General features: G+C 44.1%; 1 protein-coding gene across 11 annotated transcripts in view; it reads right to left on the bottom strand.

Moving 5' to 3' along the window:
* LOC139364546 (bromodomain-containing protein 4-like) overlaps nucleotides 1-17,268 on the bottom strand; it is a 51,842-nt gene that overhangs the window by 8,012 nt on the left and 26,562 nt on the right. For all 11 annotated transcript variants that reach the window (XM_071101365.1, XM_071101368.1, XM_071101361.1 and 8 more), the window contains 12 exons: nucleotides 13,620-13,757; nucleotides 13,142-13,277; nucleotides 11,334-11,722; nucleotides 10,457-10,858; nucleotides 10,091-10,219; nucleotides 9,319-9,594; nucleotides 8,777-8,994; nucleotides 4,667-5,046; nucleotides 4,250-4,357; nucleotides 3,726-3,982; nucleotides 3,003-3,222; nucleotides 2,150-2,613 (listed from right to left, as the gene is read on the bottom strand). In XM_071101365.1, coding sequence (XP_070957466.1) covers nucleotides 2,150-2,613; nucleotides 3,003-3,222; nucleotides 3,726-3,982; nucleotides 4,250-4,357; nucleotides 4,667-5,046; nucleotides 8,777-8,994; nucleotides 9,319-9,594; nucleotides 10,091-10,219; nucleotides 10,457-10,858; nucleotides 11,334-11,722; nucleotides 13,142-13,277; nucleotides 13,620-13,757 — 3,117 coding nt within the window. The remainder of the gene's footprint in view (nucleotides 1-2,149; nucleotides 2,614-3,002; nucleotides 3,223-3,725; nucleotides 3,983-4,249; nucleotides 4,358-4,666; nucleotides 5,047-8,776; nucleotides 8,995-9,318; nucleotides 9,595-10,090; nucleotides 10,220-10,456; nucleotides 10,859-11,333; nucleotides 11,723-13,141; nucleotides 13,278-13,619; nucleotides 13,758-17,268) is intronic.

Here is a 17,268-nt window from a genome sequence, read left to right as displayed (position 1 = left end):
GTATTATAGTATTATCAGAAGACCTTGGAGTTCGTCAAAAAACAGTAGGTTATTCTGTCTGGAATTGTTTTTAAAAATATTTTTTTAAATACAATCTGCCCGCAGTGACGCCATTCAACCTTTACATTACATTCAGTCATTTTTTATTTATTTATTTGACCTTTATTTAACTAGGCAAGTCAGTTAAGAACAAATTCTTATTTTCAATGACGGCCTAGGAACAGTGGGTTAACTGCCTGTTCAGGGGCAGAACGACAGATTTGTACCTTGTCAGCTCGGGGGTTTGAACTTGCAACCTTCCGGTTGAACTTGCAACGCTCTAACCACTAGACTACGCTGCCGCTCATCTAACCGTCTCCCGTCCAGAGCGACCCACAGGAGGGGTCAAGGACCCCCGCCCAAGGGCACGTCAACAGATCTCCCACCAAGTTAAAACACGGACCCGAACCAGCGACCCACTGGCCCCCCGGGAAAAAAATGTAGGGCTTAACCTCTAGGATAGGGGAGGGGCCCCCTATCCTAGAGGTTAAGCCCTACATTTTTTTCCCATTTGGAATTTTGGATGAAAAGCATGCCCAAATTCAACTGCCTGCTACTCATCCCCAGGAGATAGATTTGGATAGAAAACACTCTGAAGTTTCTAAAACCGTTTGAATCATGTATGTGAGTAAAACAGAACTTGTGTAACAGGCAATTTTTTTGTGAAGTCACCCTATTTTCAATGAGGTTTCATTGGGAATCCAGATTTCTAAGGGACTTGCTTGCAGTTCCTACCGCTTCCACTGGATGTCACCAGTCTTTAGAAATTGGTTGAGGTTATTCCTTTGTGTATTGAAAAAATACAAAGTTGTATTACAAAAGTAGTTTGAAATGTTTTGGCAAAGTTTACAGGTAACTTTTGAATATTTTGTAGTCACGTTGCGCAAGTTGGAACCAATGTTTTTCTGGATCAAACGCGCCAAATAAATTGACATATTGAACAAAAGGACCATTTGTGATGTTTATGGGACATATTGGAGTGCCAACAGAAGAAGCTCGTCAAAGGTAAGACATGATTTATATTTTTATTTCTGCATTTTGTGTCGCGCCTACAGGGTTGAAATGTTTTCTCACTTTTGTTTATGGAGGTGCTATCCTCAGATAATAGCATCGTTTGCTTTCCCTGAAAAGTATTTTTGAAATCTGACATGTTGGCTGTATTCACAACACGTGTAGCTTTAATTTGGTATCTTACATGTGTGATTTCATGAAAGTTTGATTTTTGATTAGGAATTTATTTGAGTTTGAAGCTCTGCATTTTCTCTGGCTTTTGGCCAAGTGGGACTCTACCGTCCCACATATCCCAGAGAGGTTAATACGGTAAATTACTTAGGCCTATATTGTAATATATACTCTAATCAATAATTTATTTGTTCATGCCATCACACGAGACATTCATGCTTTGAAATTAAATCAAGCAGTTTTGTTTTAAAATTAAATAAAGGGAGCTTTGGATAACTAACCTAAACAAGAAATAAACCGCAATTCACAAATGCATGCAACTGTTTTTAGCCTGCTGTAATAAAGGCTTTATAATATTATTCGTTAGAACAGAGTCTCTGGCACAGTTAGTGATTATTTTTAAGTTTATTTTTCACGTCTTCCGCATCCATTTTGCTGTCGATATTACTGCGTTTATTTTATTTTAACCAATTAATTGATGTGATTATGATAGGCTATAGGTCAGGCCCTATTGGTCACATACATGCGATGCTTACATGTGTCACGTAAAGAGAGAGCAAGGGTTGAGGGAATAGGGAAAGTTTTTCCTAAACCAATTTGGGATTTCGGTAACAGAACTTCTGTCAGAAACAAGTAAGAAACTATATGGCTGTAATGATGTTGCAGATAAACACTTGCTGTGCTGTCTTTCTCTGCAGTAGGGAGGAGAGCGAGACAATGTGCGCCAGTCATCTATATTCATCAAACCGTGTGTATCAGACAAGCTCAGTGCGTACGTAGTTGATTTTATTTAAACACATAGGTTGTGTCTGCCCATATATGGAAAAGTAAGGATTGGTCGAAAGAACCATTCATTCGACCAATATAATTTTTTAGTTGGGGACAGCCCTAAAATATATTACACACTCAACGTATACACAATACAGACCTGTACAGACTGCAGGAGGGGAGCCTGGTTCTGTTGTTGTTGGCGAATCTGGAGAGACTGCATGATCTGCTGGGGATTGTGTGGTTGTTGGCCAGGTCTTCCCTGGCTCTGTCCCTGCTGGAGCTGTTGCAGGTAGAGATGCACCTGGCTGAGGGGTAAGGGCGGAATCACCTCCTCATCGTCCTCCAGGAGCATCTGGGGGGGCAGGGAGGACATCAGGCCCTGAGGGGTGAGGGAGGGGGGGGAAAGGGGCCGCTGCTGCAGGGATTGGGGGGGGGTGGGATGGAGAATGTGGGGCTGGAGGTGGTGCTGGGGTGGAGGGGCTTGTGGCTGGAGCTGTTGTTGTTGTTGTAGTATTAGGGTTGGCTGGGTCGCTGGTTGCTGCTGCTGCGGGGGTTTGGGAGGTAGAGCTGCTGCCCTGTGGCTGGGTCGAGATGGCTGCTGGGGTAAGGCGTTGTGCAAAGCTACATGTGAAGAGGAGGAAGGGAAATAATGAGAAAATGTGGTTAGGAGAGTCATGATGGAAACATCACAATGAAAAAAGTCAAAGGACTGCCTAGTTAATCTAATCATAGGTCAACAAATTCTTAGAATAAACTTTTAGGAAGCCTTCGGATAACCCAAGACCAGCTTATTGCAGAACTGGGTTCAAATAGTGTTCTGTCAAATACCTATCTTGCGTTCGATCACTCCTGCCCAGTGCACCAGATGGGTGGGTTTGGCAAATTATAGACTTTTCCATTGGTCCCATTACGCCAGGCAAGCTCAAATCAACCATAGTATTGGTATTAGAAAAAAATACGAAAGACTATCTGACCTCAGGCAGGTCTGGCTTGAAGAGGCCGGGACTTACCTGGGTTAGGGTTGGCGTGGATGGGGTGCTGGTTGAGAAAGGGGTGCGTCTCCGGGGACACCGGCCCCGCTGCCGAGTGAACGTTGAGGTGGGGGGGCAAGGCAGGCGACGAGGAGTGGTGGTGCTGGGACAGGTGCATGAGTGGCTGCTGGCCGAAGTGGGGCAGCAAATCAAACGTGTTCTCCAGCAACTGGGAGGACTCCAACGCCGTGACCGTTACCTAGGCATTAAACACACGCACGCACCATTATACAATGAACTTCACTGCTGCACTTTTTCAAATGCTTTTTTAGTAATTTGTAAAGTCCCACTGTACAGTCCCCATCCAATCAAATCGTATTGGTCGCATACACATATTTAGCTTGCGTGTGTAGAGAAGTGCCCCACTACATGTTTTCTATATCGTCTTACTGCTGTTTTTAAGTCCTGTAATAAGCTTTTATGAAAACAGACAATAACATTCTATCATGTCGTATCTTTAAAACCACATATGAAATAAACATTCAAGCTTTGTGTTTTTATCCTGGATAATGGATCATGTATGCAATGTTAAGTATCTTAAATAAATCCTTGTGTATTTTCCTACTAGCACTGACTTTTCTGAGGGACCGTGTACTTCCGACTGTGACATGTGGTTATTTAAATGACCAAAATGTTAAATATGTCTCCGGCTGGGGCAGCCTACTACTTTTAGTTCTCATAAATTCAATCAATCAATCTTACCGGGGGAGGGGCCATGTAGGTGACGGGGGAGGGGTTATGGTGCTGTTGTTGCTTCAGGTGGATGCTGGGCTGCAGGACAGGACCCTGGGGGTGAGGGTGGCCCTGGGGGTGAGGGTGGCCCTGGGGGTGAGGGTGGCCCTGGGGGTGAGGGATGCCATGGGGGAGGGGCCCAGCTCCAGACATGGTATGGTGGAGATGGGGCTTCTTCCCTTCGTTGGTCCCGTGGCCTTTCTTCTGTTTCTGTTTAGGAGGGATTCCTGACAAGAGAAGGCAGAGAGGAGATCCTGACTACTGAATTAAGCTTTCGTCTATCAATTCTGAATACGTGATAAAAATCTGTTGTTGACCACAGCCACAATGTGAGATTGTTAAATATTCAAGTATTGACCATGATATATGCATGAGGTAAATAATATGGGGCGTGCGAAATACCTCAATGTTACGCTTCAAACCAAAGAAGATAATAAAGGCTTAAAAACAACATTTGAGGAGTGAAATGAGAAGGGCTTAATGCGTGTCCCTACCCTTCTCCTCATCACTGTCTGAGGAGCTGGAGTCGCTGCTGTCGGAGTCAGAGGAGGAGCTGGCCTTGATCTTGGCGGCAGTCATGGCCTCCATGGTCTTCTCTGCCACTATAGGAGGGAGCGGCACATGACTCAACATCTTCTCAAGACACACTAACATGTTAGGTCAACATAAAACTACATTGCTAAGACAAAGTTAAAGGAAACCGCTTGGCAAAATTATAAAAAGTGACCTAGGCGCTAAAGGAAAGCTGTGGAAAAGTTATCAATACCTCGTTATTCATGTTTTGTAACCGTAATTTCGGGATTGATTTGAATGAATTACGCAACATCATTACATTTCAAATTATTTGTAGGAGGTTAGGGAGTTTCTGTTTGGCCACAGGGGGAGGCAAAGATACGCATGTTGAGACTCACCAGGAACCTTCTTCTTGTTCTTGCGGAGGCACGACGACACGTATCTCTCCAGCTCTCTCAGCGTGGACGGCTTGAGCGTCTCAAAGTCTATCTCGATCTCGTCGGGGTTGGAGTTCTTCAGCGAGGGCTCTCTGGACTGGATGATGTGGACCACACGACCCAGCTTGTCGCCGGGCAGCTTGTTGATGTCCAGACTCAGCTGCCTCTTCTCCTCATACGACATGGGCCTACCCTTCTCCCCAGGGGCTCCAGCTGCAGCCGGGTCGTCCTCCAGGCCCTCCCCCAAGCCCGACACGGGCTGCAGAGCTGGGGGCTGCAGCGCTGCCTGAGGGCCCAGGGCTGCAGAGTGGTTGTTCTTCACCGCACCTCCCTCCTTCTTACTGCAAGATCAGAGCAGAATATATAAACTATCAGTACAATTTCAACTGGAAGAGAATAACCTTTGTCTCTATTCCAATGTCCAAACAAGCATACTACTTAGAATGAAGTAGGTTCCTGGTAACTGAGCTAAACGACTACCACCCTGCCCCGTAGCACTCACTTCCGTCATCATGAAGTGCTTTGAGAGACTAGTCAAGGACCATGTCACCTCCACCCTACCTGACACCCACTACAATTTGCTTACCGCCCCAATAGGTCCACAGACGACGCAATCACACTGCCCTATCTGTCCCATCTGGACAAGAGGAATACCTGTGTGCGAATGCTGTTCATCGACTACAGCTCAGCATTTAACACCATAGTACCCTCCAAACCCTGGGGCTCGACCCCACCCTGTGCAACTGGGTACTGGACTTCCTGACGGGCCGCCCCCAGGTGGTGAGGGTAGGTAACAAACATCTTCACCCCGCTGATCCTCAACACTGGGGCCCCACAAGGGTGCGTTCTGAGCCATCTCCTGTACTCCTTGTTCACCCACGACTGCGGGGCCATGCACGCCTCCAACTCAATTAGAGGTCGACCGATTAAATCGGAATGGCCGATTAATTAGGGCCGATTTCAAGTTTTCATAACAATCGGAAATTGGTATTTTTGGGCACCGATTTTTTTTATATATTTTTATACACCTTTATTTAACTAGGCAAGTCAGTTAAGAACACATTCTTATTTTCAATGACGGCCCAGGAACAGGGGGTTAACTGCCTTGTTCAGGGGCAGAACGACAAGATTTCCACCTTGTCAGCTCGGGGGATCTAATCTTGCAACCTTACATTTAACTAGTCCAACGCAATAACGACCTGCCTCTCTCTCGTTGCACTCCACAAGGAGACTGCCTGTTAAGCGAATGCAGTAAGCCAAGGTAAGTTGCTAGCTAGCATTAAACTTATCTTGTAAAAAACAATCAATCAGTCATAATCACTGGTTAACTACACATGGTTGATGATATTACTAGATATTTTCTAGCGTGTCCTGCGTTGCATATAATCTGACTGAGCATACAAGCATACAAGTATCTAAGTATCTGACTGAGTGGTGGTAGGCAGAAGCATTCATTCAAACAGCACTTTCGTGTGTTTTGCCAGCAGCTCTTCATTGTGCGTCAAGCATTGCGCTGTTTATGACTTCAAGCCTATCAACTCCCGAGATGAGGCTGGTGTAACCGAAGTGAAATGGCTAGCTAGTTAGCGCGCGCTAATAGAGTTTCAAACATTACTCGCTCTAAGCCTTCTAGTAGTTGTTCCCCTTGCTCTGCATGGGTAACACTGCTTCGAGGGTGGCTGTTGTCGTTGTGTTGCTGGTTAGAACCCACAGAGGAGCAAGGAGAGGGACAGAAGCTATACTGTTACACTGGCAATACTGAAGTGCCTATAAGATCATCCAATAATCAAAGGTTAATGAAATACAAATGGTATAGAGGGAAATAGTCCTATAATTCCTATAATAACTACAACCTAAAACTTCTTACCTGGGAATATTGAAGACTCATGTTAAAAGGAACCACCAGCTTTCATATGTTCTCATGTTCTGAGCAAGGATCTGAAACGTTAGCTTTCTTACATAGTACATATTGCACTTTTACTTTCTTCTCCAACACTTTGTTTTTGCATTATTTAAACCAAATTGAACATGTTTCATTATTTACTTGAGGCTAAATTGATGTATTATATTAAGTTAAAATAAGTGTTCATTCAGTATTGTTGTAATTGTCATTATTACAAATAAATAAATAAAATAAAAAATTGGCCGATTAATCGGTATCGGCTTTTTTGGTCCTCCAATAAATCGGTATCGGCGTCGAAAAATCGTAATCGGTCGACCTCTAAACTCAATCATCAAGTCTGCGGACAACACTACAGTGGTAGGCTTGATTACCAACAACAACGAGACGGCCTACAGGGAGGTGGTGAGGGCCCTCGGAGTGTGGTGTCAGGAAAATAACCTCACACTCAATATCAACAAAACAAAGGAGATGATCGTGTACTTCAGGAAACAGAGGGAGCACACCCTTATCCACATCGACGGGACAGTAGTGGAGAGGGTAGTAAGATAAGTTCCTCGGCGTACACATCACGGACAAACTTAATTGGTCCACCCACACAGACAGCGTTGTGAAGAAGGCGCAGCAGCGCTTCTTCAACCTCAGGAGACTGAAGAAATTCGGCCTGTCACCAAAAGCACTCACAAACTTCACCGCCTGGTACGGCAACTGCTCCGCCCACAACCGTAAGGCTCTCCAGAGGGTAGTGAGGTCTGCACAACGCATCACCGGGGGCAAACTACCTGCCCTCCAGGACACCTACACCACCCGATGTCACAGGAAGGCCATAAAGATCATCAAGGATAACAACCACCCGAGCCACTGCCTATTCACCCCGCTATCATCCAGAAGGCGAGGTCAGTACAGGTGCATCAAAGCAGGGACCGAGAGACTGAAAAACAGCTTCTATCTCAAGGCCATCAGACTGTTAAACAGCCACCACTAACATTGAGTGGCTGTTGCCAACAGCTCACTTCAATAATGGAAATTGATGGAAATTGATGTAAAAACTGTATCACTCACCACTTTAAACAATGCCACTTAATATAATGTTTACATACCCTACATTACTCATCTCATATATACTGTACTCAATACCTTCTACTGCATCTTGCCTATGGCGTTCTGTACCATCACTCATTCATATATCATATATCATATTCATATATCTTTATGTACATATTCCTTATCCCTTTACACTTGTGTTGTTGTGGAATTGTTAGGTTAGATTACTTGTTGGTTATTACTGCATTGGAAGCACAAGCATTTCGCTACACTCACATTAACATCTGCTAACCATGTGTATGTGACAAATAAAATTAGATTTGAAGTAGTGAATTCTAAATAGTATGCTAGAAGATGGGCATTGTAATGTAGCCACTGTAATGTAACATCTCTGTGAAATGCAGAAAGAGCAGAGGGAGTATACAAATCATGTTACAACACTTGCCGTGGAAATGAGACAGAAGCTTATAAATGGCTTAGAGGATTAACAACGAAACAGCTTCAGTACTTTTATAATGTGCCAATACAATCCATGCGCTCAGCAAATTATGTGTCCCCTTGAAAATGTCACAGGTCCTGACTTCTGTAAACATTTTTTATTTTACCTTTATTTAACTAGGTAAGTCGGTTAATAACAAATTCTTATTTTCAATGACTGCCTACGAACAGTGGGTTAACTGCCTTGTTCAGGGGCAGAACGACAGATTTTTACCTTGTCAGCTTGGGGATTCGATCTTGCAACCTTTCGGTTACTAGTCCAACGGTCTAACCACTAGGCTACCTGCCGCCCCAATGCCACACCTAAGACAGAAATTCCCATAGCTGTGTATTGTACTGATGGAGAACCAGGTCAGTGCAGTACAGATGGGTTTATGACAAACCAGGATCACTGAGTTAACCAGCTAACTTTATTAAACAACCGGAAATAACTCGTGATTTTCTGTTTAATATAAATAGCTGCATTTAAATATTTTTTCCACCATTTTTTAAATCAATTTGCCCATTTCAAGCTCCTCTTAAAAAAAATATTCAGGCAAGTTAGCTGGCTAACTCCTTGGTCCTGCTTTGTAGCATACACCTCTTCTCAGCTTGGCTCAGTAGTGTGAAAAAGCTATTATTGTTCCAACCTGGGTTTCTTGGTCTTCTTGGGCAGGAGCTCCTTGTTGTTGTTGCTGCTGCTGTTGTTGTTCTTGGTCTTCTTGGGGAACTGAATGGCCGGCTCCGGGATCTCCTCCACCGCTCCTTTCCTTTTGTGCTTGTCTTTCTTCTTCTCCTTCTCTTTTCTCTTTGGTTTGCTGGCCTGTGGCTGCGAGAGGGCCGCCAGCTGCTCGTGGACAGCTTTGAGCTGTAACAGACAGACAGGAAACCAACGGTCAAAAAACAATGGATAGTCATTGACTGGACATCACCAAATATTCCAGGGGTCAGAAAAGACACAGCACCCTTCATCCATCTTCAGGGATTCAATTAGATTTTAAACAACTTTATTTATCCATCAAATGTATCACAAATGGATGTTATTAGTGCCAAAAGAGTTAGGAGGGGGTTATGGTTCATTTCAATAATGTATGATGAATAGAGATGTCACCAGAGAGGCTGGAATCCCTCAATCAGGGGGAAAAATCCAATCCTATTTGCATTCCATGTTGTTGTTTCGGTCTTTCCTCACCTGTTCTTGTAGCTCGGCCAGTCTCTGGGCTCTCTCCTCCTCCAAGTCGTTTGTGGAGGATTCCGACTCAGAAGACGAATCACTGGAGCTGTCCGAGGAGGAAGCGGGGTGTTTGACCGAGGCAGGACCTAGGATGGAAGAGGCAGGGTTTAGGATGGGCGGCGGCTGGGCCTTGATGATGGGGGCGGAGGACTGGAGCAGCACGGGGGCAGGAGCCGAAGCCAACATCTCCTCGGGCTCATCTGGCATCTTGGCGAAGCGCATCTCAAACACGTCCTGTTGGAGAGAGAGAGGGAGGGAGAGGACATACTCAGTGTCAGAGTCTGGATAGAGAACAGAACTGGGTGGTGCTCAATTGGGCACACCGTAGCAAAACTAGTTGCAATGGAAAAGCAAACATCGGCGTTCTGATTTTGGAAAAGTTCAGGAACCTATGAATTTCACTCGGTTTCAAAACGTATTCTCCCTATTGAACAACCCAGATTTCAAAGACATCTGCTGCACCAGTAAAACACAGAAAATAGTTTGGCATACAGGTACATGAAAAAGTTACAAACAGGTACATGAAAAGGCCTAAGCTCATGTGGGCATTTGTTATGAAATAGAGTTTTGTGACTTACATGTTTATCTGTCACACGTGAACGTTGCCATTTATATATTTACTATACATCTTTATCTCATCAGACTTGCCACAACTTAAGTTCCTTCTGGAAAATGTAAGTAATTAAATATAATTATGAGGGTATTATTTACTGTGTTACAAGTGTATTACCTGTAGTCTGCGTGCCATAGCCACCACCTCGTGGTCGGGTGGGTTGTACTTGTAGCAGTTAGAGAACATTAACCGAACGTCGGCAGCAAACTCCTGGGCGTCTCTGTACTGCCTGTTGTCCAGCTTCAACTACAAACACATCACAACATGTCAACAAAACCACGTCACAATGTTGGAATCCTTTTAGAGGACAAGGACATCCCTTAGAGAGCTAGACTTCTTCAGGCTTTCCTGCCAACCCTAATCCAACATAGGGCTCTGGTCGAAAGTACTGCACTATGGGCCCTGGTCAAAAGCAGTGTACTATATATCGGGAAAAGGGTGCAATTTGGGACACACCCATAATTGTGTTCCATTCAAACCCACCTTGACGGTGGCAAGGTCCATGGGGTGTTTGATGATGTCGTGGTAGTCGTGCAGCCCCAGCATGTCCACGTTTACTGGCTTGTAGAAGGGCCAGGCGTAGGCCGCGTGCTTCTTATGTAACATGTCTCGGACCAAGCTGGAGCAGTACCGTAGCTGCTCCTGCTGCTTGGGGCTATGAGCCCCTACCCCTGGTCCTCCGGGTCCCCCTAGACCGAGACCTATCCCAAGGCCCAGGTGGTGCTGGGAGTCTGGAGCCTCCTTCTTGATTAGCTTGGTGGGCCTGGCGCTTTCACGTCGCGGCAGCGTCTTCCCCGACTTGGACTCGGCTGGAGAAGACTCACTCAGCTGGTCGTTGGCCGTGGGGGTGGTCGTGTCTGCTTTCCTCTTCTGGCTCTTTCTCTGCTAGAAGGGGGTATAGAGAAATTAGGGGCACAGGGAGAGGGACAGAAAGGGGAAGGAGAAGAGGCAGAGTATGAGAGGAGAATGTGATTGTTTTAAATCAGATGCAAGGTAATAAACAGTGTACTTTTGTCAAAAGCATTCTGAACTGCGATTGATTGAGCTTCCTTGGTGCAATGGAACCAATGGAGTAGCCCTAAAAGTGCAAACCATGTCCATTTGGCACTCCAGAGAGGTTCAATTAAAAGCTCAAAGTATTTGAAGGAACGCAAATACTATTTGAATCAAATACTATTTGAAGGGTCGTTCATTATGCATCAAAATGAAGAAGAAAAAAACCAGACAAACAGGGAGGGACCACCTCGAAACACTCATTAATTCTCATTTTCCATTTTGCGCTATAATAAACACAACCCAGTTCTGCAAGCAATATATCCCGCACCCTCCCTGTGCATGCCAAACCCTCCATCTGACTCACTTTGGCCATGGGCACGGGGTTCTGCAGTATGGGGGCAGTGCTCTGGATGGAGGTGGGGGGCAGAGTGGTCTGGGTGGGTGGAGGAGGCACGGAGGTCATAATCGGGAGCTTAGGAGGGGCCTGGAGAGGCAGGTCCGACGGGCCCAGTGAGTAGGGGGCCCCCAGCTGTGGCGCATGGGCATGGGTGTGGACAGGTAGCGTTGGGGGCACGCGGGAGGGCAGGGCCTGCATGAGGGGCTGAGGAGGTAGAGATGGTGGCCCCTGGTCCTGGGTCTGTTGCTGCACTGGTGGTCCTCTGGTCTGAGGGCCTGGGGAGTGGCTGGAGAAGCCCCGTGTCTGGGGGGTGGTGGACGGAGAATCCATAGTCGGGCCTGGCTTCAAGTTCAGACCTGGGAGGGTGTGAGACACACAGAGAGACAGAACAATGCGTGAATGAAATTGAATAAGTAGAACTACAAGAAATCTAAGATGTTAATTAAATGATATCCAGCTCAGGGCTCCAACTATGCATTTGGTTTTCTAACTTGCTAGATAAGTGGCTAGATGTCAAGATCAAGCTTCTTGGTTACAGTAGATATTCAATCCCCTCCTGGAGAAAGATCTAGGGCCCTATAAAATCCGGAATACGTAGAATGTGGACGGAACTCACGGAATCCAGAAATTAAAACGGAATTCAACAAAATTCTAAAATGCATTGAACTTAGTAGGGAATCAACTAAATGTATTGAAAACGTAGCAATTAATCCAAGTTTACCATAAAACATGAACAGAATGCATCATTGATTTGCATTTCCTGCAACTTTCTGAAGAAACTTTGTGCAGCCGTTAGCATGATGCTAATGAAAAGTCTTCTGGTAGATGGAAAGGCTTCCACAAAAACCTTCTCAATTAAACATTAACTACAAAGTAGCCTATGCTGACCTGGCAGAATGGTATCATTATTATTTGCATCAATCCAGTGGGTATTTGTTTAGCGAACTCTATCATCACGTGCCAAAACAACACAGCTAAATAACAGCCTTTTGCTGGTGTGCACTGTAATTAAAGGGGTAAGTACACCCCAAAATGTTACTTTCTCAAATGTTTCCCCAGACCTCAAGTGGTCTCTTCATGTGGTTAAAAAAATAAATAATTATACTTCATATTCATCATCTCCAGCACCATCCCAAAATAAACATGTGAAAATCGTGCATTTCTATGTTTTGCAGTAAAAAGGCAGAGGAACATAAGTGTTTCCAATTACATTGTTGTTGCCTCGTGTGATTTCAACCTATTATGAGTAGGCATTGCATACTAATTGTCTACTAATGTAATTGGAAACACTTCTCTTCTTCTATCCCTGTTGCCTAAAGTGTTGAGCGTAAAAACTCAATTTTTAAATTGCGCCCCTTGTGTGCACTTACGGTAACACCGTATACACGGTATGGTACAAGGTATGACGGTATAAAAACGTGGATACCGCCAAACCCTAAATTGAATTAACTTAAATGTATTTTGGTGCCAGTTGGCAACCCATCCCAGGATTAATTGACACAAACATACACGATGATGATACACAGTGATAATTATTCCTTTTATTTAGTATGAAAAGTGGAGGTTACACACTCGAAACATGAAACCCCCCCAAAAAGTCACAAGATATGACAAAAGACAACCTGAAACCTACTGTGCAAAGTTCGAGCAAAGTTCCAGCAACTATGGTGGACGCATAACCTGGCCAGCACAGTTCAGTAGGGTATTGGAAACCCCAGGCCAGGAGTGTGTATGCGTTTCAGTGTGTGCCTGTGTGTTTGTGTGCAGTACCCTACCTCCTTCCCGTCGGCCCCGGCCTCGTCCCTTGCCGGTCATGACAGCAATCTCTGTCTCGTCCTGGGGCATCTCAGTAATCTTCTGGAGAAACATCTTCTCCAGCTGCTCAGCCATTAACACTATATCATCTCCAGGCTTCAGTCATGGGGAGACAGACGCTCCATGTTAATACAGTACCAGAAACCAAAGCCTATACATACCTAAGACCTAGACGTACACAGATCTAGCACTACCTAGGACCTAGACATACATTTATCTAGCACTACCTAAAAAAAGGCATCCATTCTAAAACAGTGTCCATTCTAAAAGTTAGCCAAACTAAATATACGTCTCTGACACTAACTATATGGGGTGTGGCGGTCATAAAATGAACCACCTGATTCAAATTGTCAGGGTTAGTGGTTCCAAGCCCTTTCTATAGATTATATTTCTATGGTGGTGGTTGACAACAGATACAGTGCATTACTGCATCGTTACCTTGTTGTAAATGTAGCAGTTGGTGAACATGGTGTTGAAATCTTGAATACATTCTTGGGCGTTCCAGTAGTAGCTGTTCTCAAGTCGCTTCTTGATTGTTCCCATATCCATAGGAACTTTAATAATCTTGTAGTAGTCCTGAAAAACATTATTTTTTTTAAGTACAATTCAATTAAAACAAGACAGTCGCAGTCAGACAGAGGAATCTGCCAAGTGTGCATGTTGGGTGCTTGGGTGGCACAGCCACACATAGAAACACTAGTAGAATCAATAATCAACTTAATACTTCATGTAAAAAAAAAAAGCTCTTTGGGGTGCAGAGTTGTAAGGGTGTGACTTAGAAAAGGGAAAACTATCACTCACTGGAAATAGTATAGACTGTTCTCTCTGCTACCGCAAAGAAAGAGGTACCAGTGCACAAAGTCTGGAACCAACAGGACCCTTAACAGCTTCTACCCCAAGCCATAACACAACTAAACAAGACCACTAAATAGCTAATCAAATGGCTACTCAGAATACCTGCATTTACCCTTTTTTGCACCAACTGGCATGCACCGACTATGGACATACACTGGACTACCCAGACATAACACAAACAGCATGCGCACACATGCATACTGACGCCACACACGCACACGCTACTGTCTATTATCTATCCTGTTGCACAGTCACTTCACTCCTACCTACACTCTGGCCTGTTTATTAGGAATACCACATCATTCATAAAATTGGTTCGCTCCTGCAGACAGTGAGTCACGTGGCCGTGGCTTGCTACATAAATCACGCAGACAGGCATCCAGTTACTGTTTGATTGAATGTTAGAATGGTCAAAACGAGTGACCTAAGCAACTTGGAGCGTGGCATGATCATCGGTGCCAGGCGCGCCAGTTCCAGAAACCTCAGAAACAGCCGGCCTCCTGGGCTTTTCAAGTGTGACAGTGTCTAGGGTTCACAGAGAATACTGCGACAAAAAAATATATATAATAATCCAGTCAGCGGCAGTCCTGGGTGCGAAAACAGCTCGTTGACGAGAGGTCATAGGACAATGGCAAGAATCGTGCAAGCTAACAGGCGGGATACAAACACGTAATTAACAGCACAGCACAACAGTGGTGGGCAGAACAGCATCTCAGAACGCACAATTCATTGGATGGGCTGTTGCAGCAGACAACCACACAGTGTTCCACTCCTATCAGCTAAATACAGGAAGTAGCGGCTCCAATGGGCACGCAATCACCAACACTGAACAACCGAAGTGGAAAAACATTGTCTGGTCTGACGAATACCGGTTCCTATTGCGTCATGCTGATTGCAGAGTCAGAATTTAATGTAAGCAGCATGAATCCATTGCCCCAATGCAGCATGATGTCAACGGTACAGGCTGGTGGTGGTGGTGTAATATTTTGCTGGCACACGTTAGGCCCCTCGATACCAATTGAGCAACGATTGAATAATTCAAGATGTTCTGGAGGTAAACAGGGGTCCGAGTCGGTACTAGATGGTGTCCCTAATAAACTGGTCAATCAATGTATATGTACATCGCAACCTTAATTACCTTGTACATCAACTTGGTACTGGTACTCCCTGTATATAGCAATGTTACTTGGACTCATTGTTTCTCATTATCCATTGTGTATTTATTCCTCGTGTCACTACCCCCCCACAAAAAAACATTGTTCTTTATCTTAACTCTGTTAGAAAAGGTCCCGTGACATTAAAATAGTTGGAAAAGGACCGCTAACTTCTTTGGGGTAGGGGGCAGTATTGGAAATTTTGGATGAAAAGCGTGCCCATATTAAGCTGCCTGCTACTCAGCCATAAAAGCTAGAATATGCATAGAATTAGTAGATTTGGATAGTTTTAGAAACTTCAGTGTTTTCTGTTTGAATGATGTCTGTGAGTATAACAGAACTCATATGGCAGGCAAAAACCTGAGAAAAAATCCCACCAGGAAGTGGGAAATCTGAGGTTTGTCGTTTTTGAACTCAGCCCCTATCGAATACACAGTGGGATATTGGTCATTTTGCACTTCCTACGGCTTCCACTAGATGTCAACAGTCTTTAGAAACTTGTTTGATGCTTCTACTCTAAAGGAGGGGCTCGTAAGAGCTCTTTGAGTGAGTGGTCTGGCAGAGTGCCACAGGCTCAGTCTCGCGCGCTCACGTGAAAGGTAGCTACGTTCCACTTCATTTCTGAAGACAAAGGAATTGTCCGGTTGGAACATTATTGAAGATTTATGTTAAAAACATCCTAAAGATTGATTTTATACATCGTTTGATGTGTTTCTACTAACTGTAACGAAGCTTTTTTGACTTTGTCTGAAACTAGTGAACGCGCTTTATAAATGTGGATTACTGGACTGAACGCGCTAACAAAAGGAGCTATTTTGACATAAATGGACATTATCGAACAAAACAAACATTTATTGTGGAACTGGGATTCCTGGGAGTGCATTCTGATGAAGATCAAAGGTATGCTATAATGCTATTCTGACTAATGTTGACTTCACAACATGGCAGACATATGTATGGACTCTGAGCGCTCTACTCAGATGATAGCATGGTGTGTTTTTAAAAAAAAAATTATCTGACACAGCAGTTGCATTAACCTCTTGAAACTAGGGGGCACTATTTTCATTTTTGGAAAAATGACATTCCCAAAGTAAACGGGCTATTTTGTCAGGAAAAGATGCTAGAATATGCATATAATTGACAGCTTAGGATAGAAAACACTAAAGTTTCCAAAACTGTAAAAATATTGTCTGTGAGTATAACAGACGTGATATTGCTGGCAAAAGCCTGAGAAAAATTCAATCAGGAAGGGACTCTTATTTAGAAAGCTCTGCGTTCCTATGCGTCCCTATTGAGCAGTGAATGGGATATCAACCAGATTCCTTTTTCTATGGCTTCCCTAATGTGTCTAGTGTCACAATACATAGTTTCAGGCTTTTATTTTGAAAAATGAGCCTGAACGACAACATTACGTCAGTGGTCAGCTGGTGGCTCTCAGAGTGATTTGTGCGTAATAGACAAATGCGGCCACTGTTTCTCTCTTTCCTACTAAGAAGCCACCTCTCCCGGTTGATATATTATCGAATAGATATTTGAAAAACACCTTGAGGATTGATTATAAAACACGTTTGCCATGTTTCTGTCGATATTATGGATCTAATTTGGAATATTTTTCGGCGTTGTCGTGATCGCAGTTTCCGGTGGATTTCTCAACCAAACGTGAAGTACAAACAGAGGTATTTCGGCTATATAAATAATCTTTATGGGACAAAATGAACATTTGCTCTCTAACTGGGAGTCTCGTGAGTGAAAACATCTGAAGCTCGTCAAAGGTAAACCATTTAATTTGATTGCTTTTCTGATTTTCGTGACCAAGTTGCTTACTACTTGCTGGACATAATGCTATGCTAGGCTATTGATAAACGTACACAAATGCTTGTCTTGCTTTGGCTGTAAAGCATAATTTCAAAATCTGAGATGACAGGGTGATTAACAAAAGGCTAAGCTGTGTTTCACTATATTTCACTTGGGATTTTATGAATATTAATATTTTCTAGTAATATGTTTTGTCCGCTGCGTTATGCTAATTAGTGTCAGTTGATGACAATTCTCCTGGATCCGGGAGGGGTAGTTCTAAG

The sequence above is a fragment of the Oncorhynchus clarkii genome, chromosome 13 (assembly GCF_045791955.1).
Source record: "Oncorhynchus clarkii lewisi isolate Uvic-CL-2024 chromosome 13, UVic_Ocla_1.0, whole genome shotgun sequence".
Lineage (NCBI taxonomy): Eukaryota > Metazoa > Chordata > Actinopteri > Salmoniformes > Salmonidae > Oncorhynchus > Oncorhynchus clarkii.
The sequence above is the reverse complement of the archived record's forward strand: the minus strand, read 5'-3'. Positions and strand labels throughout refer to the sequence as shown.